The 25,586-nt window shown below is 45.8% G+C and overlaps 8 protein-coding genes across 8 annotated transcripts; 3 read left to right on the top strand and 5 right to left on the bottom strand.

Moving 5' to 3' along the window:
- Positions 1 to 271: 271 nt before the first annotated feature.
- On the bottom strand, positions 272 to 2,330 carry N7533_001519 (S9 family peptidase; the record flags this gene model as incomplete). The annotated part of the gene is made up of 4 exons (XM_057098169.1): positions 272 to 960; positions 1,040 to 1,380; positions 1,429 to 2,177; positions 2,226 to 2,330. 4 exons carry the CDS (start codon positions 2,328 to 2,330, stop codon positions 272 to 274), a joined length of 1,884 nt encoding a protein of 627 aa, XP_056963305.1.
- Positions 2,331 to 7,915: 5,585 nt separating this feature from the next.
- On the top strand, positions 7,916 to 8,539 carry N7533_001520 (uncharacterized protein; the record flags this gene model as incomplete). Its single annotated transcript, XM_057098170.1, has 1 exon — positions 7,916 to 8,539. One exon carries the CDS (start codon positions 7,916 to 7,918, stop codon positions 8,537 to 8,539), a length of 624 nt encoding a protein of 207 aa, XP_056963306.1.
- Positions 8,540 to 8,920: 381 nt separating this feature from the next.
- N7533_001521 (glycosyltransferase) lies at positions 8,921 to 12,188 on the bottom strand (the record flags this gene model as incomplete). Its single annotated transcript, XM_057098171.1, has 6 exons — positions 8,921 to 9,165; positions 9,220 to 9,358; positions 9,414 to 10,083; positions 10,144 to 10,911; positions 10,982 to 11,945; positions 12,014 to 12,188. The coding sequence occupies 6 exons, from the start codon at positions 12,186 to 12,188 to the stop codon at positions 8,921 to 8,923; spliced, it is 2,961 nt and encodes a 986-aa protein (XP_056963307.1).
- A 436-nt stretch (positions 12,189 to 12,624) lies between these two features.
- On the bottom strand, positions 12,625 to 14,670 carry N7533_001522 (uncharacterized protein; the record flags this gene model as incomplete). Its single annotated transcript, XM_057098172.1, has 7 exons — positions 12,625 to 12,820; positions 12,871 to 13,123; positions 13,179 to 13,315; positions 13,395 to 13,663; positions 13,715 to 13,898; positions 13,948 to 14,359; positions 14,424 to 14,670. The coding sequence occupies 7 exons, from the start codon at positions 14,668 to 14,670 to the stop codon at positions 12,625 to 12,627; spliced, it is 1,698 nt and encodes a 565-aa protein (XP_056963308.1).
- A 2,249-nt stretch (positions 14,671 to 16,919) lies between these two features.
- N7533_001523 (uncharacterized protein) lies at positions 16,920 to 17,995 on the top strand (the record flags this gene model as incomplete). The annotated part of the gene is made up of 6 exons (XM_057098173.1): positions 16,920 to 17,015; positions 17,069 to 17,134; positions 17,192 to 17,296; positions 17,360 to 17,738; positions 17,797 to 17,874; positions 17,985 to 17,995. 6 exons carry the CDS (start codon positions 16,920 to 16,922, stop codon positions 17,993 to 17,995), a joined length of 735 nt encoding a protein of 244 aa, XP_056963309.1.
- Positions 17,996 to 18,468: 473 nt separating this feature from the next.
- N7533_001524 (phosphatidylinositol-specific phospholipase C) lies at positions 18,469 to 19,626 on the bottom strand (the record flags this gene model as incomplete). Its single annotated transcript, XM_057098174.1, has 1 exon — positions 18,469 to 19,626. One exon carries the CDS (start codon positions 19,624 to 19,626, stop codon positions 18,469 to 18,471), a length of 1,158 nt encoding a protein of 385 aa, XP_056963310.1.
- Positions 19,627 to 20,082: 456 nt separating this feature from the next.
- Positions 20,083 to 21,584, top strand: N7533_001525 (histidine phosphatase family protein; the record flags this gene model as incomplete). The annotated part of the gene is made up of 3 exons (XM_057098175.1): positions 20,083 to 20,409; positions 20,458 to 21,380; positions 21,434 to 21,584. 3 exons carry the CDS (start codon positions 20,083 to 20,085, stop codon positions 21,582 to 21,584), a joined length of 1,401 nt encoding a protein of 466 aa, XP_056963311.1.
- Positions 21,585 to 21,936: 352 nt separating this feature from the next.
- Positions 21,937 to 23,645, bottom strand: N7533_001526 (putative MFS multidrug transporter; the record flags this gene model as incomplete). Its single annotated transcript, XM_057098176.1, has 3 exons — positions 21,937 to 22,513; positions 22,576 to 23,393; positions 23,451 to 23,645. The coding sequence occupies 3 exons, from the start codon at positions 23,643 to 23,645 to the stop codon at positions 21,937 to 21,939; spliced, it is 1,590 nt and encodes a 529-aa protein (XP_056963312.1).
- Between the last annotated feature and the right edge of the window lie 1,941 nt (positions 23,646 to 25,586).

The raw sequence follows: 25,586 nt of genomic DNA on the forward strand, positions 1-25,586 counted from the left end.
TGGCTTTCTCAATATGTCAAGAGGTGATTTCTAAGGTTTCTAGATAAATTTTAAAATGCCTCAAAGTCTTAGCCACAAGGGGTATAGCCCTCGAGCTCCTCTCTCGCTTTCTTGTAGTTGAATTACCGGTGCAGGGTCAGTCATCCCGCTTCGATGACAGAAGTCGTATTATGAAATCAAGGAGTTATATTCTGGGACAAAGTGTGCAATTATGATTAAATTCAAAAACTCCTATAACATGAGGAAGAAATCACAATTAGGTCCAAGAAATTCACTCCAGCGTCAGCAAAGTCCTCCGCCATAGTTTCTCCTCCTCCAAAATGGCAGTCTTCACATTCTCCTGCATCCGGAACCCATGTCCTTCTCCTTGAAACACAACAAGCTTTACATCCTTTCCACTGCTTTTCAATACTCGCGTCATCTCCTCAGCTTGATCAAGAGGCACCACCCTATCTTCATCTCCCTGCAATATCAACAACGAACTTTCAATTTTCTCTGCATGGAAGACAGGACTTCTCTCCCAGTAGATCTTTTGCTTCTCTTTCTCAGACGTATCTCCTGGGAAAAGTAGAGCAAAGAGATAGTGCGATTCAAACTTGTGGGTCATCATCGCCATTGAATCCAAGTTTCCGACCCCAAACTTGCTATTACCCCCGGCCCACAATTTCGGGAAACTAATTAGTGATTGAAGTACGGTATATCCGCCTGCACTTGCCCCCACGATACCGGCCTTGGTACTATCAACAAGACCCTGTTCCGCAAGATAAGCAACGCAGGATGCGCAATCATCTACGTCTTTGACACCCCAGGAATAATTGAGGGCCTCCCGGTATTTGCGTCCATATCCAGTGCTGCCAACGTAATTGACATGGACATAGGCGTAGCCTCGGGACGTCCAGTATTGGGTTTCGAGGTTCAAACCTGGCGCATCGTGACTCGTTGGCCCACCGTGAATGGAAACTATGACGGGGGGGCTTAGTCTCGGGGACGGGTGTGTAAGATGGGTTATGAGGTGGGTTGAAAATTGCATGAGCAACACCGCCTGTGTCTTTCCCCTGTGTTCGAGGGAACGTAATGGGTTTGGCAATGGAGTATATCGAGGGTGAGAATGAAAGAGCGGTGGAAGATTTTAGACGCAATTTTTCGGAGGGTTTCGATATATCAACGAGGTAGAGCGCCGAAGGAGACGTCATTGTACTCCCAATAACGACGAACTTGGTGTTTGATATCTTGCGAATTGAGTTCAAGGGAATATCGACGAGACCGAGCGAAAGCTCCAGCACTTTCGAAGTTTGAAGATCTATAAGCAGCAGCGAATCCGTAGCGAGCTTGGTGGAAGTAATTACTAGCTGAGTTGCCGTCAGGAAAATGTAGGAGTTGCTGTCCATTGGTCAGCTAGAGGCCTGCAGTACAGAATCGGATACCTACTTTCCAAGCGCTGAGAATACCCGTTTGCAAGCAATATCTGCTTCTTCCCATCCCGGTAAGATAACTGGAAGTATTTCCAAAGATGGAAATTTTAAACGATACAATTGGGCAAATCCAGTAAGGTCGCTGGTGAAAAATAATGTTCCATCTTCGTGCCATTTTGGTTGCCCGACACCTTCCACAGCAGCTTTACCGGCAATGCGCTTTGCATTCGTTGGTCCTGAAGAATTCCAATCTGCAATGTGAAGTTCGCTTCCAGTCCATGGCATATCAGGATGACTCCACTGGATCCAGCAAATTCTTGTCCCGTCATGGTTGAACCTTGGTGCCGAATAGAAATCCGCTCCTTGACAAACATTCGTAACACTCTTGTCATCCGAATCAATTAGTACAACCGTATTTACTACAATATTTCCGGAATGAATTTCCTGAACAGCAAGAATTAGGTTTGTCCGGAGAGGATGAATGTCGAAATCAGCGTATCGAGACTGTTCCGAAGCGCTGATGATCGGCTGGACATCGTTTGCTGTTTTGAGACGGAAAACACCACTAGTGTTGGCATCTGTAAAAATCAAACTTCCATCTGGGCTGACAGCGCAGGAACCGCCACCGTATTCGTGCACCTTGCTGCGAGCAGTGTACTCTGATGGTAAGAGATCAATCGATTCTGTACCCCGTTGTTCTATGATGACGCATCTTCCTTTCTCAGTCGGTCTGCCTTCCACAAGATAGATTGCACCCGTTTGAGGCTTTTCATGTCAGCCACATGTTATAATTGATGTAATAAGCTGACTTACGTTAGCGTGGAGCTCGGAGAATGACACAGTACTTCCTGAGACCAGATCAACTGATATAGGGCTGCTCCAGGTGCCATAAGGCGCGACTTGAGACTGCGAGCTCATATTTGGTCACGGAAGAGAGTGTTAAGGGAAAATGAGAGAAAGTTGGCACAGACTGACTGGGAGGAGAGAGAAGCGCTAGTGGGGAATCTTGCTAGGTCGCCAAATTGACAGAACATTCGGAACGGTTCCATACATGTAATATTACTGGACTACGAAAATGACTCATCTAAGGCAATACAATCACTACGATTTCAGTTCTCTGGAGACACAGTCGATAGCGAAAACGACTTCTACCCCACAGACTGCTTTTATTCTCTCAGGCCCCACTGCCACGGCCCTAGCGACGGCCTTTTAATGGCCCGACCACCCTAAGTTGAGGGCCAGCGTAGAATACCGCGTACCTAGTATCATGACAATCAAGCTTTCTTTTTATAGAATCTAGGGCGGAATTTGTAATTCTGCGGAGTAGCTACATTAACGTACACGGGTATGGCACACTGGCCCTCAACTTGATGTACACCGATCAATCAATGATCTGCACTAAGGCCTTGGCAGTGGGACCCGAGAAAAGAAAACGGTCATCAGAGAAGGAGCAGACTTCGCTATCGACTGTATGTGACAGTGAGACAAAATAGATTAGCGAAAGAGCGGAATTATTATCCGGCAATCGACTAGTAAGAATATGGCGGTATAGCTGATATAGAAAACTAAAGAACTGTACCCTACGGGTCGGAGATAGTTTGCCGGTATAAAATGTGGACTTTGAGTCTATATAAGTGGCGTATATATATTTGAGGTCATATGTAGGTAGACTTTCATATATTCCCTCGGCCTATTTTTACAGTGGTCTGGGCACAAGATCACATAAAATACATCGGATTATAGAGCCTACAAGAGCGAAATCTGGAGGCATCAGGTAGCCCACGGTGACTTCGATCAGAGGTAAAGCAATTTAACCGTTCGCTGAAAATGGATCAGGGCTGAAGTTTGAGCCTGAGGGCAAACACCACATATATGGTAGTTATTCAATATACTAGCAACACCCCGCACAGATGTCACTGTTACTGTGCCATGTCTGTAACCCTATGATGTCACCTAGGGAAAGTTCCAGATATGACACCTCCAAAAAGTGATTATGGGTGTTTGGTGATTAGTGATTTGTACGATCCAGCATGCAGTGATTGTTTTGAGTATTGCGAGTCAATACAGAACCAAACCTGACGGGCTTAACTCAGTAATCCGGGTATTTGCCTAATAGTGCCATTTCGGTTGCGGGGCTCGAAGAATGCCCAACAAGGTGGCATATAAGGTGGCATGCAAGCTTTAACACGGGGGAGCTTACATTGAGTTCCAAGGGGGCCTAAGCTTCGGTACTGTAACCATAGCTTCTCAATGGAGTCTTTGCAACATTTTTGATCATTCACCAATTCCAGAATATTTATCAATATACCAGCTTCCGCGTTTAGAAAAAACGGTATTACTAGCGGCTCACAATACTAAGTTGTACCGAGCACCCTGATGTTCTTTGCCACTAATTGGGGAAGAAATGTTCATTTTGGTAGAGTGGTGATATTGTTAGCGGGGCATTCAGATGGAAATTTTTCAATGCGAATACCTACCTGGAAGAAGCCAAGCACATTCTTACCGCTGGTAGGGCTGACTGATACATTTTTTGTAAGCTTAAGTGAACATCTTCATTGTTGTATGAAATACTGATGAGAGGGGAAATCGTAAGGACCCCGAAGAGAAACTCCATGACCTATTTGTTTATTCCAGGGGCTTGTGCTACATGATATAAGACTCTACGCACTCCAAGGTAGTTTACTTCGGAAATCTCCTCAAGAACCTTCAATCAATAACTCAGCCTCAATAAGAAGTAATTTCAGTTGTTTTACGACCGCGGCAGTTTTGATATGAATACAGGATAGTCTAGATCAATTATTTTTTAAGTTCTAGAACAGCATCAATTTCCCATTGGCAACGACTAGGAGAAATATTCCCAGTATATCACAGCTAAATTGAGTTTAGGACTAGAGGGATCCTACTAGAGTAGCAAATTGTTCGGGCTGGATGCGACCTGAAACATACTCCTGGTATCACTGAAGTCTACATATCAAAATACCCCAATTGAGTCCTTTTTGGGGCATTTATGCATTAATCGATATTTTCAATAGCGTTCAGCAACCTTTGAGTGTTGGCAGATCATACACAAGATCAAAGGTTGCGACTATTGCAACTCATTCTATTCTCTAGTTAATGATCCCCTGCGCTGTGAAAGAAATGAAGACCACACTTTACATAACTATGTTGGTCAGAGATCTAGTTCGCAAGGTAATTTCGTTAGTCACTCAATTGCCAGCCAAAAGTCTAGTCATGACAAGAGGGTTACTGCCCAAGTTCTACGACCGGTGAGCCAGTGCTGAGACCTTTGGTCTCTTATTATACTATGCCTATACTATCTTTAATCAAAATTCAGGATTCTCTTAGCGAATCCAATCAAATAGCTATCGTAATCGGCGTTGCTCCCTGTGCGCGTACATATCATTACCAGCGATAGCATGGGCACTATGCTATGCAATGGCAGATTCAAGCCAGTATTTAATGATTCAATCATGGCGCCATATTACTTTTCCTCTCTGCAGATACCCTCCTCCCTTACGAAGGGCAAAGCACAAATAAATGTGGCTCGTGCTGCTTTAGTCAGAGTAAGTATTGATTTGTTGAGTATATCATAACCTTAAAAGTTGTAATATGCTATTGATGAAGTCTATAGGAGAGCTCATATTTCTTCACTAACACCCTGCATCAAATGATATTCATAAATCGATGACTCCTCTTTCTTATCGATTCCTCTCATTTATGATCATCATAATCGATCGAAAACGAATAATGGAGAAAAGAAACGTAGTACTATATGGGTAGCGTATTATCTTCTCATGATTTACTATCTGTTTAAGATTCTGGCAGCCGAATTAATTGGCTGCGTAGGTAATATTTAGAGACACAGATGGCGACTTTTGGGGGTTAGAGTAGCAAATATTGAAATACCACAATAAAAGAAATTCAATTACAATTCCAGTAAATTCCCAATATAGGTGGGACAAGCGAAATTTCATATTCTAAGGCTTACTCGCACTGTCTAATGATCTATCTGCAGGTTAAGAGCCAAGAAACTTGAGACTGTGCTTCCTTCTCACGGCTGGATTGACAACCATAGAGTTTCAGGTGCCCAGGTGTTAGATCATAGAAACTATAGCAATGACATAGAATATGATTTGGGTAATATGTAGACATCTAATATTGCATGGCCCAGGCTCGTGCAATGACTTGACAATAAATAATTTCACTAATTTGACTTTTCTCTTTCGATTTTGATGTTGACTTTTTTAAAAAAGAAACAAGCAGGAATGCTTCCAGATGCCAAGGCTCCAGTAATGCAATTCTCAGAAAGATGGCCAACGTAAAGAAAAGAAATGACAGATTAGTAGTAATATTGCCTAAATTACTCCATATCGGGCTATATTATGGCTTACCTGCTTTAATTGCGTATAATTATCACTTGCTTTCATCATCATTTTCATCCCTCTCATCCCCCTAGACAGAGACATTGTAGCCACTTGAGCCGCTTCAAATAATCTCTACAAACCAAGTCAGGGAATCAAGAAGAAATTTGCTTGATATGAGATATTTGGCTAAGCTGGCCAAATTGCTTTTTGTTCTTTCGCTTGTAAACCTCGATCTTAATTTATGCTAGTGCCTACTAGTAGGTAGTATCCTAACTTGAAGGCTCCAACTTGAAGGTTGTCGGCAACCGAATCCCTTTGCCGTACTAGCTAGGTACCAGTGGTATATTTTTGATTCATTGAATTCCAGAGTTTCAAGTTGTCGTCCAGCAGTTTCCACAATTCGTACGTGCTATATTTTAAGGTGGTGACTGCATTAATTTATCGTTTCCAAGGTTCTTGGTTCAAGATGCTCGCCAAAGTCCGAGAGTGGACGACGGAGCCACGCGAGTGTAAGCAATTGCATATGGCAATAACCAGGGCGATCGTCCGCTCGGGCCTTAAAAACGCACAAAAACGAAAGTTTTTTTATTCAGGGGTAGTACTTGCCACAGACCGAAAAAGGCCCCATTAGCTGGAAATACGGAATAAGACCTAGGATAATCCGTATAGACTTGCAGTTTTTCAATAGGCCTCAATTACCAAATATTGCCCCCTCAAAACCAAAATCTCGATATCCTAAATCCTCCCAGCAACCATGGTCAGATGTTGGGCGGGGTTGGACCAGGCTGAAAAATCAATCCGGGGCGAAAATAAGACGGTCCGCTCCTCGAGCGGGGGGACCAATAACTTGCTGAAATCTCTATGTTGTTCCCCACTCCACCTACGCTAGTTGTTCGCGTGAACGGCAGAGAGTGAGCGAATTCTGGCCATTTCCCTGTCTAGACCAGCAAACTTCTGTTTAATACACACCAATAGCAGTGAGGGAAAATTGAAATTGGCATAAGATTCCCTTTGCTGGCTAGATTCCTGCGTCGATCACCAAACAATGGGGATTGAAACGAACTAATAATAATAGCTCACCATGCTGAACCCCCTACCTTTGAACTTTTGCTCCTTCACGATTGAACCGGGGCAACTCACCCTGACCAAATGACACTGCTGTAGCTTGTGAGTAAACCCGTCTTGCGAGGCATGTGATGCCAAAGCGTGCTAATTGAAGAAAGAACCCTGCTGTGCCAATTCGTCTCACGCGGTGCTTCAGTGCAACTTGCGGGGCGACATTCGCTCCCCTCCGATCAGATCCACTTGGCCTTCAGATCATTGAAGATAGAGCCTTAATGGACACGCGCCCTCATATGGAGCAAAGCTGCTATGGCTTCAACCTGTCCTGATCCGTTCATCGAAGAATCGCGTTTTCCAAGTACCGGAGGTGGTGAGTTTCTTGTCCCCAACCAAGAAACTAAAGTGTTGCATCTTCATGCGTTGCGCCTATTACCATTCTGTTCTGACAAAGTGTGGCAGCTGTATCCAGTCGATGGTGCGAAAATCTCGGGGGGCATTTCCTGCTGTCTCCCATGTCCCATTAGCTATTGGCGATGGAAAGATGTTAATTGTACGTCATAAACATGACGGTCGTTTTTTATTAACTGGTAGCTAATAATTGCTAGGGCTTGCCAACGATGTAAGACTTGCTCTGTGGCCAAGCATACCGGTTTTTATCGCGCTGGTCTGGTTATTGGCCACTTATGCTATATTTCCTGCGAACCTAACGGATCGCCACTATCTAAATATTGCTCCGGTGATCGGGTTGATGTGTATATCGGTATCAAGATACCCTCTTATTCTACAATCTGCTATGGAATGGTGAAAACTGACAATTCCGACTAGATCGCATTCATTATACCCTCAAGAGGCCAGCCTAGAGAATGTTATAATCAAATCACCCCAAATGACATGCGAAATGATGGGATATCTGCTCTCACAGGACTAGTGTTATTTTGGGGAGCATGGGTGGTGATAACAAGCAGTGAGCACTTAATGCCTACTGGAATATTCATCTCTAACATTCTTTTCTCACCAGCTTTTTTTCGGTCTATTGCTTTACACCTCTCTGTGTGTTGGGAGATCAAACCAGGCCAAATGTACAAATGCGCTTCCCTTACACTCATATTTGTCGGCTCATCCGCCCTTGTCGCCGTTGTTCTATCGGTCTCGGGCGTCGAATACACATTTGGTCGGATATCCTATATCACCCCAGGCATTGACCGAGCAACATTCTGGGGTCCTCTTTTGGCAATATCCGCTGCGTCTCTCCTGTTACAATTCATCACCGTCACATACTGCGCTATACTCACTCTCAGACCCTGGTTCAACTATCAAAGATTACGTATTTCAGGATATACGCCATCTCGGGACGAAGAAAGGGTGCTTGGTGCTCAGCGAACAGCATCACGCGTACGAAAGATCGTGCAGTTACAATGGAGAAACAGTCTCATTACAGTGGTTATACTCGTTTACGTCTGCTTTTTAGCCGGTGTTCTCATGCAGCTACGGCCATTTCACGATTATCCGAAATCGGATAGGGTAGCCTGGTTTGAGTGTTTGGGATCATCAAAAGGAACTAGAGACTCATGCCTTTCACTTGCCGCTCCACTAGGACCTGGTGAGCCAGTGATTATAGCCGTTCTCTCAATGCTTGTCGTGAGTTTCTCGTTTCTTGGCTCTGGCATTCTTGACCTTGCTGACCTTACAAAATTTAGGTGAGTGGGACTTTAGCCATTGCTTTCTTTTTCAGGTCATCTATGTACCGAGCCTGGAAAAGCCTAATCACAGGCGAGGAGATACGGGATCCGACACCGAGTGATCGATCGATTTATCAATCCAGATCACAAGACAATCAGCACGAAGTAGAGCTCGGCAGTCAGACTTCAACTAATCGATTCAGTCAATTCACATTCTTTCCAGCCAGCGATGCAGACAGCATTACCAAAAGTCAGACCGAGCCTCATTACGTGACTTGAAATATTTTATCGCGGAAGGAAAGTGGTTCTCTAAGGCTATGGGAATCGAATTTGAGAATAGCTAGGAATGCTTGTCTCATAGAAAAATTTAATTATCATTTATTTCATACTGCTTCATGTGAAATTACAATTTATCATGACCTGTCGAGCGCGATCGGCACTGCCGAGGTGTTCTTTTCTTTAGGGTCTCCTCAATGATAGCCCACTTTCTTACTACTTGCACCCGGTCATCCCCAGACGATGCTTTCATTTCGTCGTGGCCCTGAGAGATCCGTGACAGTAGTATCTGACCCTCTTGGGACTTTCCTAGTGAAGTCAACAGCATTCTTCGGACCCCACTCAAGGGATAGCCCGCGAGGCCCCAGAGTCCTGGATGAAAAGTTAGCATTCAACTGCCTACGGTGCCTGCAAAGGTGCACATACCTGCTGGTGGCTTGAGGAATACCCCTCCTATTCCCTTTCCAATACCCTTGGCCATGCCTTTTGCCCCACTCTGCCGGTAGCCGTACCGAGGCTGGGTTACAAGGCCGGTAACCCCATAGTAGAACCCGTCGTACAATTCCTTTCACAGAATTAGCAGATTGGACCAAATTTCGCGGTCAGATTTTGTTTGTTACCTGTCCGGCCGCTCGGAAGCCACTCCGGACTCCCATAACCTTAGGTGTCGTCTTTACCATGGGATCATGGTAAAGCTTTGGCGCATTATGGAACCCCTTGGAGAGGCTAAGTGACATATCAGTTGGAAGCCAAATCAAGAGATTAATGAGTTTTTTCGACATCCTGCTCCCTTGGCTTGCTGCTTCGGCTATGAAGGTATGACGCTTGGCAGCTTCGGTGCCACCGCTCATTGTCATCGACTTTTCGAGTTGAAGGGTTCGGGTTTGGGACAGGCCTGCATCTGAAAAGTCTGTCATTCCTTCGTCGACTGAGGAGCTGTCTGTCTCCAAATCTTGTAAATTATCCATGGATTCATCTGAAGCCCGGTTTTGATCTGTTCGCTGTTGGTCCGTTCGCTGCTGACTTGTATTGCGTGGCTTCTGATTGTCTTCGTCGCTAGAGAAATGATCCTGTCGGCTTTTTCTACGGGTACGCCACTTGGAATGAGGATCATGGCGCTCATTTGGATGGCCCAAGGCTCGACCAGCTGATACTAGATCCATGACCACACCGGTCGGAACGTCGGCAAGTCCTGTCACGAAGTTGGAAATGGCCCCAAATAAAACTTGCGCACTTGCACTGAGAGGACCAACGGGGTCTCGGTAGGTGTCATACTCGACCGCTCGATTTCTATCGATTTTGTTAATATTAATTTTGCATGGCGTACCAATGCCTTGGGAAGAAACCTACAGAATAAGGTTTTCGGGCTTCACACTTCCCATTTCTACAAGAACTGCCGCCGCGAAAGCACTTAGACCGACATTTGTATGCTTCAGATGCCAGACGGCCGGACGAGAAGGACATATAGAGCAGCGAATTTGTTTCAGATCAAGATGTCGGTGAAAACTTCGGACGCTATCTCTCACTCCCGATTCCCCCTTCATTTTTTCTGAAATTTGAAGAGCTTTTTCTTGCGTTGATGGTTCTAGTGCCTCGGCAATTGCGTTCCGCAGATTTGTTGCAGTTAGTTGCTTGTGGGGGATGGGTGCCGGCCCAGCCCCGGAGTGTGCGACAATTTTACCCCAGAATTGTTGGTCACCGAAAAACGGGATGATAATCGTTGGCCGGCCTAGTGCTAACCCTGCAGCTGTTGTTCCGGCACCGCCGTGGTGAACAACGCATGAAACCTGGCGGAATAGCCAATCGTGGGGAACGCTTCCAATAAGGAGAACATTATCAGGGACTTCTACCTCGTCGGATCCGAGGTTCCCCCAGCCCTTGGAAACAATAGCACGCTGCCCGGATGCTTCGATCGCTTCGAATACAGTGCGTGTTAACTTGATTTGATCTTCAACGACTATCGAGCCAAAGCCGACATAAATGGGAGTTGGTCCAGCCTCAAGGAACTCATTAATCACATCGGGTGGGGTGTAGTCGGATTTCGAGGGGAGAAAGCTGAAGCCGCAGATATCGATATGTTTTCCCCAGTCTTTTGGTTTGGAGAGCAGAGCAGGCGACCTAGTAAACCATTATCTGTTAGAAGGACGAACGAGGAGATATATAACACAAAAGATAATCAGAGCTTTACCATAAATAGGAGAAAGGTATCTCCAAACGAGGGAGTAAGCTTGGGGCGGTGATGCTGTCTAAGGCATCCAGGGATAAGGCCTTTTTTCGAAATTTATTCACAATGTCTCCAAGGCCTTCCCAAATCATCATGTCCATTATGGCATAGGAGACGAAGGAAACGACAGTAGGTTTGCAATCATTGTGGCTGATGATTGCGAGAGGGTGAGGGACAGACTGTGTGGGGCTCCATGGCATTCTGCGTCGTGTTAACATCGATTCTGTGAGAGAAAGATGGGGATACGACTCCCCGAATAATTCAAAAAGATTATTTGAGACAAGACTTACGTGAACATCATATGGAGTGGTATTCCGAGTCTTTGAGCGCAGTGTATATGAGCGAGGCTCGGGGGGGTTAGCAATTATTGCGTCTGCGACGAAGGACCGCCGTCGATAGTCCACAGTGTCACCCCAGAGATCTTCCTTGATCTGGTGAAGATCGGTTCCGTCTCCCATTTCGAAGCAGGACCTCCAGCAACCGTTGATGATTTCCTTCATATCTCGGCGTCGCTTTTGAATAGCCCCACTGCGAATTGAGCTCAGCCCAGGGAGAAGACCGGGATTCTTTACCATGAAAGCCATCATTTCTGCCGGATCCCCACCGATATTGAAGAACTCCAACCCGCCATCGAGAACAGGGTCCCGGAAGGCTAGATGTGTTGCCAGTCGTACTCGATGTCCATATTTCTGTAACTCGGCTCCAATCGCGATAAACGGCTGGATGTCGCCACGGGACCCAATAACTTGAATGACGATGTTCAGATGTAGCGGAAAGTCTTTGCCGGCGTCTGGAGTACTTGCATCCGAGCTTTCCTGGTCTTCAAGTTCCTCGAGTTCGGAGGGAATGGGTGTACGCTGAATCTGATTTAAGAGCCCTGCGATACTCGGTTTGTGCTGATTTATTCTAATATCGAGACGTCCATCACCTGAAAGCGAAATGCGACGATGTTAATAGATCTCTTTGATTTTTCTTCGATTCAGAACCCGGGCATACCGAGAACCCGAACACCTGTGTCAAGGCCATCTCCAGTAAAATATTGACGATCGGCGTGTCCGTTATATGGCTCACTGGTATCTCCAGGCCATTCTTCTGACTGAATGCCGTCGTTTGCCTCTGATCGTCCGGATGCTTTAGAGCCTCTAGAGAAAGATCTTCTTGGTGCGACCATCTCGCTTATCGAGTGGTACGCACACGAGGATTAGCGCGATAGCGATCTTCGAAACAACGGGGATGATTTATTGGTCAAGGATCGGTGAAGGGATTTAATGCACAGGAGAAAACAATCGTAAAGCTGTGAATATATCCAAATTTTAGAGTAGTCGATGATGTCATGTTCGTGCCGGTCGTTCCACGGTGGATCCGACTCGGCCCAACCTTACCGGTCGGCATTTGTAGACCACGACATTTTATCTCCAGGGAAGGCTGTACTACTAGGCTGTCATGGGCCGAGGTAGAGTTATATGGCTGGGGATTTTCACATCCGGTGATTTTCGGTAGCTAGATTCCGATAAAGTAACAAATTCCCGTGCCTCGTTCTATGTACAGGGCGGGTTCTGGCATGCCTCTTAGCATTTTCCGATCTGACTCATTTATAACCCGTCTTCTTAGATATGGGTCAATGAACGACCGGTGGAATCGTGCTGGGCGTCCCAAATCATGAGTTCTGTCTTTGGAATCTTGACAAGTTGGTGCGCGATGGAACCATCTTCATACTCGACAACAGTCTGTCTAAACTCGTAACCCTTATACTTAGGGATTAAATTGATCCAAACATAGTAATATACGACACAAGCGGTAATTCTAAATCCAATTAACTCGTGTTATTCATAGTTTGTATCGAGGGAACTCACAGGCCAATGCCGACCACCAAGTATGTTCCGTACCAAAAACTGACGTCTCCGCCGTTTGCGCCGGTTGAAGGAGGATACCAAGGGGCGATAAGCATATAAAGTGTGAGTAAGAATGCGAATGCGATAGAGATGAACCAGGCAGAATATTCAGGGCGAGGAAGATTGAGGGCTTTGCGGCGTCTGCGAATAAGGACTAATCCAATTACCAACAAAAAGTTAAAAATATTTGTTGGGTAGACCGAGAGATCGACGACTATAAGATGTCAGCTTTCTTCGAAGACGTCAAAATAGTAGAATCTTTTACTGACCAAAATTGAAAGCATCTCCAGCCGGTGGACATATAATCATCAAAACAGTCAATGCCCACTGTACTGTATAGGGTCCGAGGGGAGTCCCGAACGGTTTAACCGATGTCCAAAACTTGGGCCAAGGGAGAACTCCTTGTCTGCGATAAAATTTCAGCTCTTTCAGTATTTTGTGTTTCATTATCCAAAGTTAATTAGCTCTCTTAATTAGGGACATACCTTCCTGTCTCGCGAAGTAATCGTGACGTGTTCACCAGAACTGCGATCAGGTTTCCGAAAGCGCTCAAGCAAACAAGTACATCCAATGCATTGGATGCACCATGCTTGCCAAAAACCTTTTCAAAAAAGATAGACGCTGCAACCTGCTTCGATGCAAGGATCTCCTCTCGAGACGCAGCCGAGAAATAAGCAACATTGACAAGGATGTACAGTCCGGTGACAAGAAGGAGTGAAATCGGAGCACTCCACCGGAGAATTTTCACGGGGTTCTTGAATAATCAGTCTTTAGACAATTGCTCGAAAGAGGAAGGATTACAAACTTTAATCTCATTGACTACCCCAAATGCATTGGTATAGCCCATATATGAAAATATTAACTTGACCATAGCGTTGGTTGCTCCATACGCGGTTGCTTCAGATGTCCCTTGCCACGGATCTTTCCAATTTCCGGGATCTGGAACTTTTGTATGACCCCCAAGAACGACCAAGCCAGCAATCGAAATTCTGCACCGAATTAGCAAAATTAGTGAATCGATTAGGATGGAATTCATACAAGACTAGGGTGAGAATCTTCACTATCCCGAACCAGATAACAAGCTTCAAAGACCATTTCGTGCTAGCACTGACAACAAAGTATGCGAGCGTGTATAGTGCAACTGCTACTCCTTTCATCTGCCAAGGTGTATAAGAATCGCCACCGATTCCGAAAATGTACTGTGCCATGACAACTGCGTTGCTGCTTGCGAAAGAAAATATCACATGCTTCGCAGCAAATATCGTCGGAATGAGATATTTGGGTTCGGGAAAGGCTTGTTCGAGGTAGACCACCTCAGATCCTGACCGGCTAGGAAAATATGAGGCGTACTCTAGATAAAGAGAAAGAATACTCTGGGAAAGAAGATAACCAATGAACCAGTATATCATCGTCAGTCCTACCGAACCAACACCCGATAGAATGGTGGCCGCTTCAAGTTTCTTGTCAGTGAAATGATTCAGTACTGCGAGGACGCGCAAGGTCATGCAACTCACGTGTTGAGAATATACCAGTCCCGACCATTTGATTGATATTCAAACAGAGGGCAGCCATAAACCCAACTGAGTACCCCAATGGAGAGCTGGTCTCAACAGGTGCACCCGAAGCATCTTGGTAGGTAGTAATGCTAGAGTTGAGGCCTTCAGCTGCAGTGTATCCGCCTCCAATCGAAGACTCATGCGAGGCCGCTGTTGACTCTGTGGCGGCATTGGCCGTTTTCTCCTTGTCATGCCAGTAGCTCATTTTTTTTCTCAAACTGAATTTTACGAGTACTAGGTGACATCTGTAAAGAAAAAAAAGGCGTTTCTTTTTATGTATCAATGTTATGGCCGGACTAATTCCCTCGGATATTTTTCTGTTGCTTCATTACCCCTTATGAGCACGCCATATAGTGCAAGGCCCCTGACGTATGCTGCTCCTAGAATCCCACGCTATAATATTTTGCATCATTTGATAGGCTTTGCTTTCCTATCTTTATGCAAGTCGACATTTCTCTACGTTATGTTTTCATCGTTTTACCTTTGGACACGGCACTTGTTCTACCCCACAATCGAACCACCTACCCAACCAAATTAGAATAATGTTCGACAATTTCTAACTGGAGATATGGTACTGAATGGCCATAATTTGATACCAGTTTCCAAGGTTTTAACTCCGAGATTCCGTGTTAGCCACGGTACAATGTTGGCCTTGTGATAACTAACTACATCTGTTAGTGTGGGTTTCTTGACTTTTTCCAATGCCTTTCTTCCCTGCCGCAAGGATGCCTTATCTGGCTTTCCAAGTATCTTTGTGCCATAGAAAAAAACGCCATGAACTTACTTGCCGAGCGACACTGTCAACGTACCGTTGGCACATTTTGTAACGTGATTCCCGCTCGAGTGAGCCACCCGGCCGTGTAGGCCACCCCAAAGCACATAGTATTGGACTAAGATAAATTACCACTTCGAATCTCAACAATTATATGCTTTACTTACCTGAATATTAGAATGCAGGCTTTCCTTAGTATGTGGAATAACATACCATAGTTTTAAGCAATTAGATATTAAGTATTTCTATTATTCACCGTAAGATGATGCATAATTTTGACGTGGGGCACATAAAAACGTATATCTCTATGAATATATCCAGTAATTCCCCTATACTTCGCCAGCAGGTTAGGAATACTATCTGGATTATGTAATTTTAATAGCGTATCATAAATGGATACGATTGTTGAGATATGAAGTGGTAATTTATCGCATTTACAATGTGTTTTGGGGTGACCCACACGGCCGGGTGGCTCACTCGGGCGGGAATTACGTTAGTTAATTAGTTAGTTATGTAACTATTAGGGTGTTGTTGCCTCAGGCAATATAAGCCTCAGGCATCAAGGTTGCCGCCCGGGCGTGCATCTAGATAGTTTCGCTCTTTCTTCTTTCTTCTTTCTTCTTCCTTTCCATCCGAACATCACTTCTTTCGTATCTCTCCATCTTCATGTAGCCTTAGCAGTATGGTGAATTAGGTAACTACAAAACAGTTTATCTGCGTGCTCAAAGGTTTTCAAATATAATACTCGAAGGACGTCAAGTGACTAGACACGTCCAAGATCACGACAGGCAATCCGCGTGCTGTTTGTCCTATTAATATTCGTCCTTGACGGCATAGCTTCCTCTTTTAAATAGATTTATCAATCTTCTTCAATACAACACGATACTATTACATTCATTCTGAGCTCTTATCGTGGTCGGTGTTCTGCAAATACTTCGATCCTGGTTCTGTCCTTGCAGCATGCGAGCCCAGACCGAAAACCCGGACCGAGGCTTTTGGATGGTCTAGTCTTGGGAAGGGTTATATTATGAAATAGTAATATTTTTCCACTCCACTTGAGTCTTCCCTGGAGGCTGCTGATTCAAGTAACATCAATAAAGCCCCCTTGACAATGGGGCGGGGCCAGCATGAATCCGGGCCCCAAGAGGGGGCCGTCTCCACATTGATTCTGCAACGGGTGATACGAGGGGTTTATTCATCCTTGCTCCGTACTTCCAAGGGTCAACATACTCATCACACTGATGATTTCAACTCAAAACCTCAAGGGAGGTCCACCTGGGGGCGAAAGGACATTCTGAAGGGCCTGAAACTGGCCCGCATATGGGGGCGGAAAGGCCTTCAGTTCCAAGATGAGGTTGGCTTTGATGGAATAGTGGTATCAAGATCAACACTCAAGGTTGGCGATCGTTTCCGCTTTTAGTAAAAAACAGCGATGGGGACAATGGCTTTGGCGTAGAAAATACAGTTGGCATCATTGAAGAGCTGCACATTTCCGCTTCTATTTCGATGGATCTTTAACCTTTTTCTACTTAGACCTTGGAATACTTCGCTTTGACGTCCTGAGGTCTCTCCATTTGAGAGCCCTCGCGTCCTTTAATCTAAGCTTGATTTAAGAATACTGGTATCGTTTGAACAGGTGTTTTGAGGGCAGGGGGGGCAATTATACTGTCAATTCGCCGAACATGGATGGTGCAGAAGAAACGCCTGCGATGGTGACGACCGTGAGAGCAGTTGTCGGATCAATGGCCGCGTTGACATTAATTGTCTGCACAACCAGAGTACTATGATATCCGACCGTGGCAATTTTAATTTTGAATTCTAACCGAAATAGTTATATCTACGCGCTTTTGTGCGTAAATCATTTGGGGTCGACGATTATCTTGTTATAAATGCACTCGTATGTGCACATGAAGTCTTTTATTCCAAAATGAGACTAACTTAATTGATTACACAGATATGGGTATTATTCTTTTGCGCCCTATCTATAGCTCTTACTTTCTATGGGATTGGCTACCACCAGGTCGACGTACCTCCAGAAAAGCTGCTTATGATGGCATATGTAAGGTTTTATGCCTAGCTGTATATTGCAAGCGTCTGATTAGCCACTGATTCATATTACTAGCTCGTTTGGGTTTCCCTAAGCACATATCTTTTCGTTGCTGCGTCTGTCAAAATTAGCCTGGTGGCTTTTATCATGCGCATCTTTCCTGGAAATTTCATCCGATACTATGGCTACGGCATTATTGTCTTTTTGGCGGCTTTGACAATATCCGGAGAGCTTCTCATGATTCTGCAATGCAGTCCTATACGCGCCGCATACGACATAACTATCACCGACAAGAAGTGTTTTACCCAAAACACTTTATTCAATATTGAGATGTACCAGGGTGTAGTAATGTTCATTGTTGATATTGCCATCTTCACCATGCCAATCCCGAGTATCTGGAGACTTCAGATGCGACTGCAAAACCGGCTTGTGCTCATTGGCTTATTTTCTCTAGGTGAGTGAGGCAGTGGACATATAGCTACCAGCGGTGACACTGACGATTTTGTCCTTAGGCTTGGTTGCTTGCGCAGCGAGCCTGGCTCGGCTTCCAACTCTTGTTTCGTATCAGAGTGAGAATAAAGATTTTGCCTGTGAGTCAAATACTGCCTGCCATAGTACCCGGACATAGAGCATCCGAGTCGCTGACATTCTATCCAGATGCAGGAGCTAGTTCATTGATATTGATGAACGTCGAATTTAGCCTTGGACTAATTTCTGGCTCGCTACCATCACTGCGTGTCCTGTTGAGATCTTGGATTAGATTCGGCTCGTCCGATAAAAGCAGAATTCAAAGTCATGGTGAATGGTTCGGTGGCTCAGAGCGACCGCCATACCCTCTGAGTGAGCAGAGTTGGTGGACACAGAAGAACATGAGGAGTCCTAGAGAGCTGGAATCATTTCAGGGATTACCAGGCGAAAGTCAAGATAAAATTGTGAAGCTGCCCCGGTATAATGTCTAGTACTAGAACTTGGAAATTGAAATTGTGATAACATTCAAATATCCAGGATGCTCCTATCAATCTAAGCCCAGTAGTAATTGATAGTCCGGTCATCTCAAAACTCTTGGCATCCATAGATATTTGTTTCAATCGAAACGCTTATAGGTAGAACGCCATGAGGGTAGTCTAAGAGTAATGCAGACCTGCGAGCGATACCTCGAGTCGTCTACACCAATGATCCAATGATCACAGAGTTAAAAAGGTATCAATCAACTCGGATGGTTGTTCAAAAAAGTCAAACATCACAATACCAAGCCTCTTTCCCTTAGATTGCTCCAAGAAAGAGACCAGCTGGTGATTCACACCACCTTCTGATGTCAGATCAGAACCATTTCCAGTAGCGATTATGCGGGGCCAGTCTGGTGGTGTGTTGGCCGTGTTTGTACCCGACGCGAAGGACCAAAATAGGCTGTCTTCATTTCCAGTTGCCGCTTTGAGAAGATGTCTCTTTGTGGCATTAAACTTCCACCTGATATTCTCCACAGCACTGGATCCAGTCGGTGTAAGCGGCTGATAGTAATCCTCAATGAATGCAGTGAGATTTTTCTTCGAATTGTAAACAAGACTGATATCTGGACTATTGTCTGTCCATAGACTTGGCGAGAAATGAAGACCAGGGAGTGCCTCTGTATACGATGCATCTAGCTGGTCCAGATCGAATCGGCGGAGCAGTATGATCTTTCCGCGTGCTTCGCCTAGATTACCTAGCTGGTCTTTCTTTTGGAGGAAATAGTGTCGAGCCTCTGCTGAAACAAGAATATTGTACAGATTCAACTGCAGCTCTGCATTGTTGGATGCGTATTTTGCGGTTGAACTTTCGTGTTGAAATGACAAAAAGATAGTTTCAGATGGGTGGTCATCAAGCCACTGATAGAAGCCAAACAGTACGTCATCCACGGTTGCAGTCTCAGACAACAGAGCTGGGCCGTGGTAAAAGACGAGAGTGGTATTTGTCGGGTCAAAGCTATAGCGGAGGTCGAAGGCTCGTATTCCCATATCAAGCATGTCTATGAAAGGCAGATCCTGACACCGAAAGGTCTCAGGGACCGGGACTGTGACTTGGTTTAAGTCTGTAATTCCCTTGAGCGACCGCTGGGTTGCCTCGTCGTAGTTCCATGTAGCACTGTCATGGGTCCCCGGGATGTTGAGATGGACGAGAGGTGTATTATCGGGATAAGCTTTCATCCACTCAGCCTTATCCGGTGTTCTGTTGACATAAGAGCCGAAGATAGGTGAGGCTCTATCGAGAACATTCTGCAAAGCGAGAGCAGCTAAAGTTGAGGATGATGCCAGGGCGGACGGCAGCATGGCCGCCGTGGCCAGACAACCCAAAATCGTCGACATGGATGAAGTCAACGCGACTGAGATTTACACTTCGAAAAGGGGGATGTTTGGAGAATGAGAGGGAGAATGTTATAGTTGAAGTCTCTTGGAATCTTCCATGCTGAGTTGAGTAATTCGCTAGCTTTGGTGGTGGATCCATTTCATTTGTTTCCAGCCCCTATCGCCTTCCGCGATGCGCGCACTCCCCTTGCATCGGCTAAATTGCAACAACATGACCGTTAGGCGACAAACTTTGCGATCCACTCAAAGTGTCACATCCCAGGTCGTATATTGCAACTCCCACGTGCAGCAAATGTCAAGTCACCACTGGCTCGTCTCGATGGGGTGCATCGACTAGTTCGTGCCTGGCGCGACCGCCCCGCGATTATTAAAGCATGGCCCTTCGAAGGTGACAGGCTTGACTTTGAAGTTTGAAGGATTGAGTGAATCTTCGGCGATCGGAAATACTCAGAAACTATGCGCGGTCCAACTTCCGGTGCCCTTTTTGGGTACATTGGCTCTGTTATGGCCCTGTCGCCCCTGGATACCTTCTACCCGCCTCTCAACGAGACCTCATACATTGCCAACACATCGGTAGGAACCTATGGTGGACTTTACCAGGCCGGCACGCATGGTCCGACTGGTGGAAAGCCCTATGGAAGCTATGATTACTGCTCGATGCCCCATCCGCGCGAATATCAGCTTCCAGACCAGGCCGCCCATGGCAAAGCCAAGTTGACCAAGCTTATCTACCTTCAACGACACCAGCGTCGAACTCCTTACAATATTTTGCCGGGTGGAGAGGTAAGCACAATCTACCTATTCCTTCAATTTCATTTCAAATCAGGTCAGCTTACAATTTATCGCCAGGACCAAGCGTATGAGTGCGATGGTGTCCGGCCATATCTCTATGGCGGACCCAATAGTGACCACGGGATGCAACCCGTGCCAGTCTACGCCCAGACTTATGAGGACCCCAATGATCCATTCAAGACTGGCGTGAGTGTCAACTCCACTTGCCAGTACCCCCAGATCACCATTGGTGGTGTTGAGGATGGGTACCAACATGGCAAGGATCTACGGAACGTTTACCAAAAGATGCTCGGTTTGATTCCCGAGCGACCAAATCAGCGCGTTTGGTTTAGATCGAGTGAATCGCCTCTCACCCAAGCTTCCGCTGGCGCTGTTCTTCGGGGTATCTGGCCGGACTACCAGGGTGCATTGCCTCTTCACCAGATGGTAAGCTCAGTGGATACCGTTAATGCGGGTTATTCTTGCAATGCGATCAGCTCTACATTAAATGAAATCAAGTCTACTGCCCAGTGGACCGAGCATATGAAAGTCACTGAAGAACTTCGATCCCGACTTGCCTTAATGCTCGGCGCTGGAACCAGTTCATGGCAAACAACCTTTGATCATTTCTGTGACAATTTCCAAGCGAGACTTTGCAATGGCTACCGGCTGCCCTGCAATATTTCAAACTCCTCCGACTGCGTGACCATGGAAATGGCAGAAGAGGCATTCCGTGCCGGAGACTGGGAATGGAACTATTACTGGCGTGCAAACGAGTACGCGACAAAATACATCCAGGCTGTCGAGGGTCTTTTCATCGGTGAAATCGTCTCCGACCTCAAGGCTGCGCTGGATGGTACTTCTTCTATCGACTACAGCCACATTTTCATTCATGACGGTGATATTGGCCCCATGCTTGGTGCTTTGGGTATCAATGCTCTTCGATGGCCAGGCATGGCCTCAAATATCGCTTTTGAAGTCTGGTACGTTCTTCTGCCTAAGTGAACACCTTTACCCAAATTCTAACAGTTACCAGGGAGAAGGAAGGCTCTAAATTTGCTCGCGTACTATACAGTGGGCATCCAGTACAGACTATTCACGGGTCATTAGATTGGCTTCCGCTTTCCCAGCTCATCAACATCTTGAGCCCGTATGTGCCGGAAGATATCGCTGCTCTCTGTGGCTGAAGTAATCGATTTAACTGCCCAATTGATTCAACTATCTCGGGAGCTTCGGCGATGTTTTGGATTTGTGCAACAAGATGCATAAGTTGCTTGCTTTGAAAATGAGAGTATGTAAATTATCAAATTAGAATCAGAATCTTATACTTGCGAAAATATTTCAACAAAGACACTTGTTGGGAACTTGAAGCGGAAGCCCTGGGGCACCCATATTTCTATGGTCAAGTATTAACTAGTTTCTCTGCGTACTTGCAAGTGGTCTTTGTATAATCTTCGAAGTAAAAGTGGTCATGTCATCATTAAAAACGCAGCGCAATGCTCTATAGCAAGTTTTTGTATATGCATTCGCTGGTTGAATCTAAACTTCCCCCTTATTCACCGTCTCGCATTGTTCTCCGTTCTGTTGTTGCTTTTCATCAGCAGTCAATTCGCTCTCTGCGTTTTTGATCCTGACAAAGAAGACTGCAATAAGTAGCCCAAGGATAGCTAGTCCTGTCTGGAACCAGAAAACCGCCTTGTAGCTCTCACGCTCTCCAAAGTGTTTGGTTTGGGTTTCCACAATGTCAGAGAAGCCAAGCATAACCGCGATTCCCATGTGCATTGTACAGTAAGGGAGTGCCCCCGCAATGCCCTGTCGCGACTTGGGCATTGTCGTCGTGATAAAGATATTTGCAATATTGAACGAAATATCGATGGCGATCGTACCACAGATCATGGCAGGAAATACGTAGGCCCAGTAGTTGCCACCGGCAGGCACGACTGCGAACAACAGGCCTGATCCCACGTATCCGAGACATGAAATTATCATCAAAATTGTCCCAGATACTTTGTGAAGAATAAAGCCGCCTGTCACTGAAAGAAACAGACCACCGACTGCCATTGGCACGGTCCAGGCGACGATCTGCAATGGGCTTGCACCCATGAATTCGGACATGCTAATTTCTGGTTAGAGCTTATCATCCATGGTGGGGATGTCATGAAGGGGAGGAAGACTCACTATAAAACACCATAAAGAAGGAAGATTCCCAAGCTGCCGTAAAGACAAAGCAGAGAGAAAAGAAGCGCTTTCAGATGTTTCACGCGGAACACATCTCCGGGCAGCAATGGGTTGTGCACTACCCAGCCTTCAACATAAGCGAACACCGCCAAAGTGATGACCCCCAAGCAGAAGAACACTGGAATATATGGTGTTCGCCATCCATTGGGCGCATATGAGCTCTCTGCAATTGAGAAAACCAGAAATGTCGACCCGACTATGGATAAAACAAGACCGGCCCAGTCCATTCGAATCCCGAGCTCCCTCTTTTCAGCATAATCCTTAGGAATCGAGAAGATAGCGGCGACACCCATAATTGCGGAAAGAATAGCTCCAATAAAGAAATACCATCTCCAGCTGAGGTACTGACCAGCAAGACCAGAAACAAAAAATCCGACAAAGAAACCCAGAGCAGCGCAGGCGCCATATAGAGCAAAGACGAGATTTTTTCGAGGACCCGGTCTGTATGTGCTACCGAGAATCATCATGCCGGAGGGCAGCAGAGCGCCTAGTGCCAATCCTTGGCAGGCGCGGAAGAAGATCAACATCAGCCATGACTGTGAGAAACCGGCAATGATTGAGGAAATGCAGAGCCAGATGGCCCCGGCGTTGAAAACTAGATAACCTCCGTACATGTCGGTTAAACGGCCCCATATCAAAAGAGTAGCACAAATGACGAGCGAGAGAGCCGTGGTGGGCCAAATTGTCGATGCTGTTGGAATATTCAAGTCTCTTACGAGAATAGGGGTCAAGACATTCGATCCGGTGATGAAGAACTCCTATAGCTGAGTGAGTTTCGGTTTTGTCTAGATATAATTGCCCGTGGTGTTACTTACAGCCAGGATTTGACTCATAACGATCGAGAAAATGAAACATATCTCCGAGATAAGACTAGCAAATATCTGTGGTCTCTCTCTACCCAGTTTCTCCATATCGGGCTCTGTGAATGTAGCTGTCTGCTCTTGCTCAGTCCGCACCTGAGGCGGGCCAGATGTGCCAGTGGCGGACGCCGGGGAAGTGGCGATCGACATGATCCATCAAGGGAATAATGTGTGGTGAATGATTATCACGAGTGACACTGTCAAGTCCAGGTCCTACATTTATAGCGGCTTCACTACGCTGAGGAAACAAATTAAAAATTTATAAGCGATTACTAGCGTCTCCGGAGGTCTACGATCAACTTCCCAAACAGGCGAATAAAATGAACAGCTCGAGAACTGGAACCAATTTCTGGGCCTTATAGCTAACGGCCGTCAGAGGGGCGTCAGAATTTGACGATTCCACTAGACCTCTCTGCCAACAGTAATAAAGAACCAGTAAAAGTGGCGGTTGAAGGCGCCGGCCAAGGAAGTTTCCATTGCGCTAATCCTGAAAAAGAAGTTGTTGGTAGTGGGGCGAAACGAGCAACGAACAACGAGCCTCGGAACATTCGGGTCTGCGCCGCAAACAACGCCGGCATGGCATAAAGTAGAAACGTGGGGAATTCTCCGTCCGATCTTCCCGATCCAAAAAGCCATTTTGTTCAGGGCGGCCATTTCTAATCCTGGTGGCCAACATGGTATGGAGTGCCACGAGGGATGAATCAGCCCTATAACTATACTTATTTTGTACCTAGGTACGGAGTATACTTGCGGTCGTTCTCCAGTTTTTACCCCTTTCCGATGGGCTTCCCATTACCCGCAACCTCCACTCACCGTATCGACCATATAGTTAGGTCACACTTTTAGGAGCTTCCAAATTTATGCAGCCTTAAGATCGCTCATTGGAGGGAAGGGTAATGGGAATCAAATAGTGGACCTCTGCGAATCTCTCGGCGTGTTTGGCCTTATCTGATTGCAACCCCCGGTCGCATCTTGGCTCGTATACCAGCACAACAAATCTGTTTCCTTCAGTAATCAAATGGTTCTTGCTGTTACTAGTTTAGTCAACAACCCCTTGAATTAAAGATTTCGGAGTTTCCTTTTATTGCAGATACTGGCCGACCCGCTCCCGAGATTGCCCACTAGGGTAGTTAGCTGTTTGAAACATTGGAAATCGTAGATACTGGCACTTATAACTAACTGACTATTTAACTACTACCATTAGGCAGGTCCAAGTTTCAAGTTCCAAGGTTCGAGTTACCTAGGTAATGACTCTTGGGTGGATGCTTGCCCAGGTCCCTCTATGATACAACTTGAGCTCGAACTTAAATGCGTTCAATCTTCACGACAACCGTATCCACTGCCCCCTTATCTTCTAGACTCCCGCCATTTCTCCCACTAAACGGATCAACGAACGTCGAGCTGAATTTCCGAGCCGAAACCCCCTGCTCAAACAACACATTCAACGCGGTATAACTACGATCCTTGGGTTCCGGCAAACAAGAAAATACCCATATGAAACAAAGAAGACATGGCCCTGCCCAAAAATAGCCTATCTTCGCACCCCAATTCCACGCAGAGGGGTTCAACATTCTTGGAACCAGCGTGTTTGTAACCAAAGCGCTGATCGTAAAACAATTTCCCGCCAGAACGATGGTTTTCGAGCGCAGACGCGTCGAACTAAGCTGGGCAACCAGTGAGTAACAAATAGACCCGACGGTCAAATCATAAACAAGCGTGTAAAAAAGCAAAAAAAAAATAAGCAAAAAAACATCAACTCCCCACTGGGCGGGCTTGGACTTTTTCGAAATGATTCCCGGGCAGCCGATTATGAATAGAACAGCTCCCATTGAACCCAGACCACTGATGTGGAGAGTTCTTCAGCCAAATTTACTCATCATTGGCCATGACAGAATAGTTCCAATGACACCTATCATATACTGGACCATAGTCATTGTGAAGGCATTGCTAGTCGCGAGATTCGCTTGTTGGAAGAAGTATGTCGAATCTCCATCAAGGAACTCCCGCACAATGCCTGAGTGGCCCATGTCAAACAAACTATCTCCGTACGTCGAAGATCAACTCCGCGTAAGATGTACCAGCGCTGATTTT

This window comes from Penicillium manginii (assembly GCF_028828005.1).
Source record: "Penicillium manginii strain IBT 31320 chromosome Unknown utg000002l:1.0-5564898.0:1.0-5567710.0, whole genome shotgun sequence".
Lineage (NCBI taxonomy): Eukaryota > Fungi > Ascomycota > Eurotiomycetes > Eurotiales > Aspergillaceae > Penicillium > Penicillium manginii.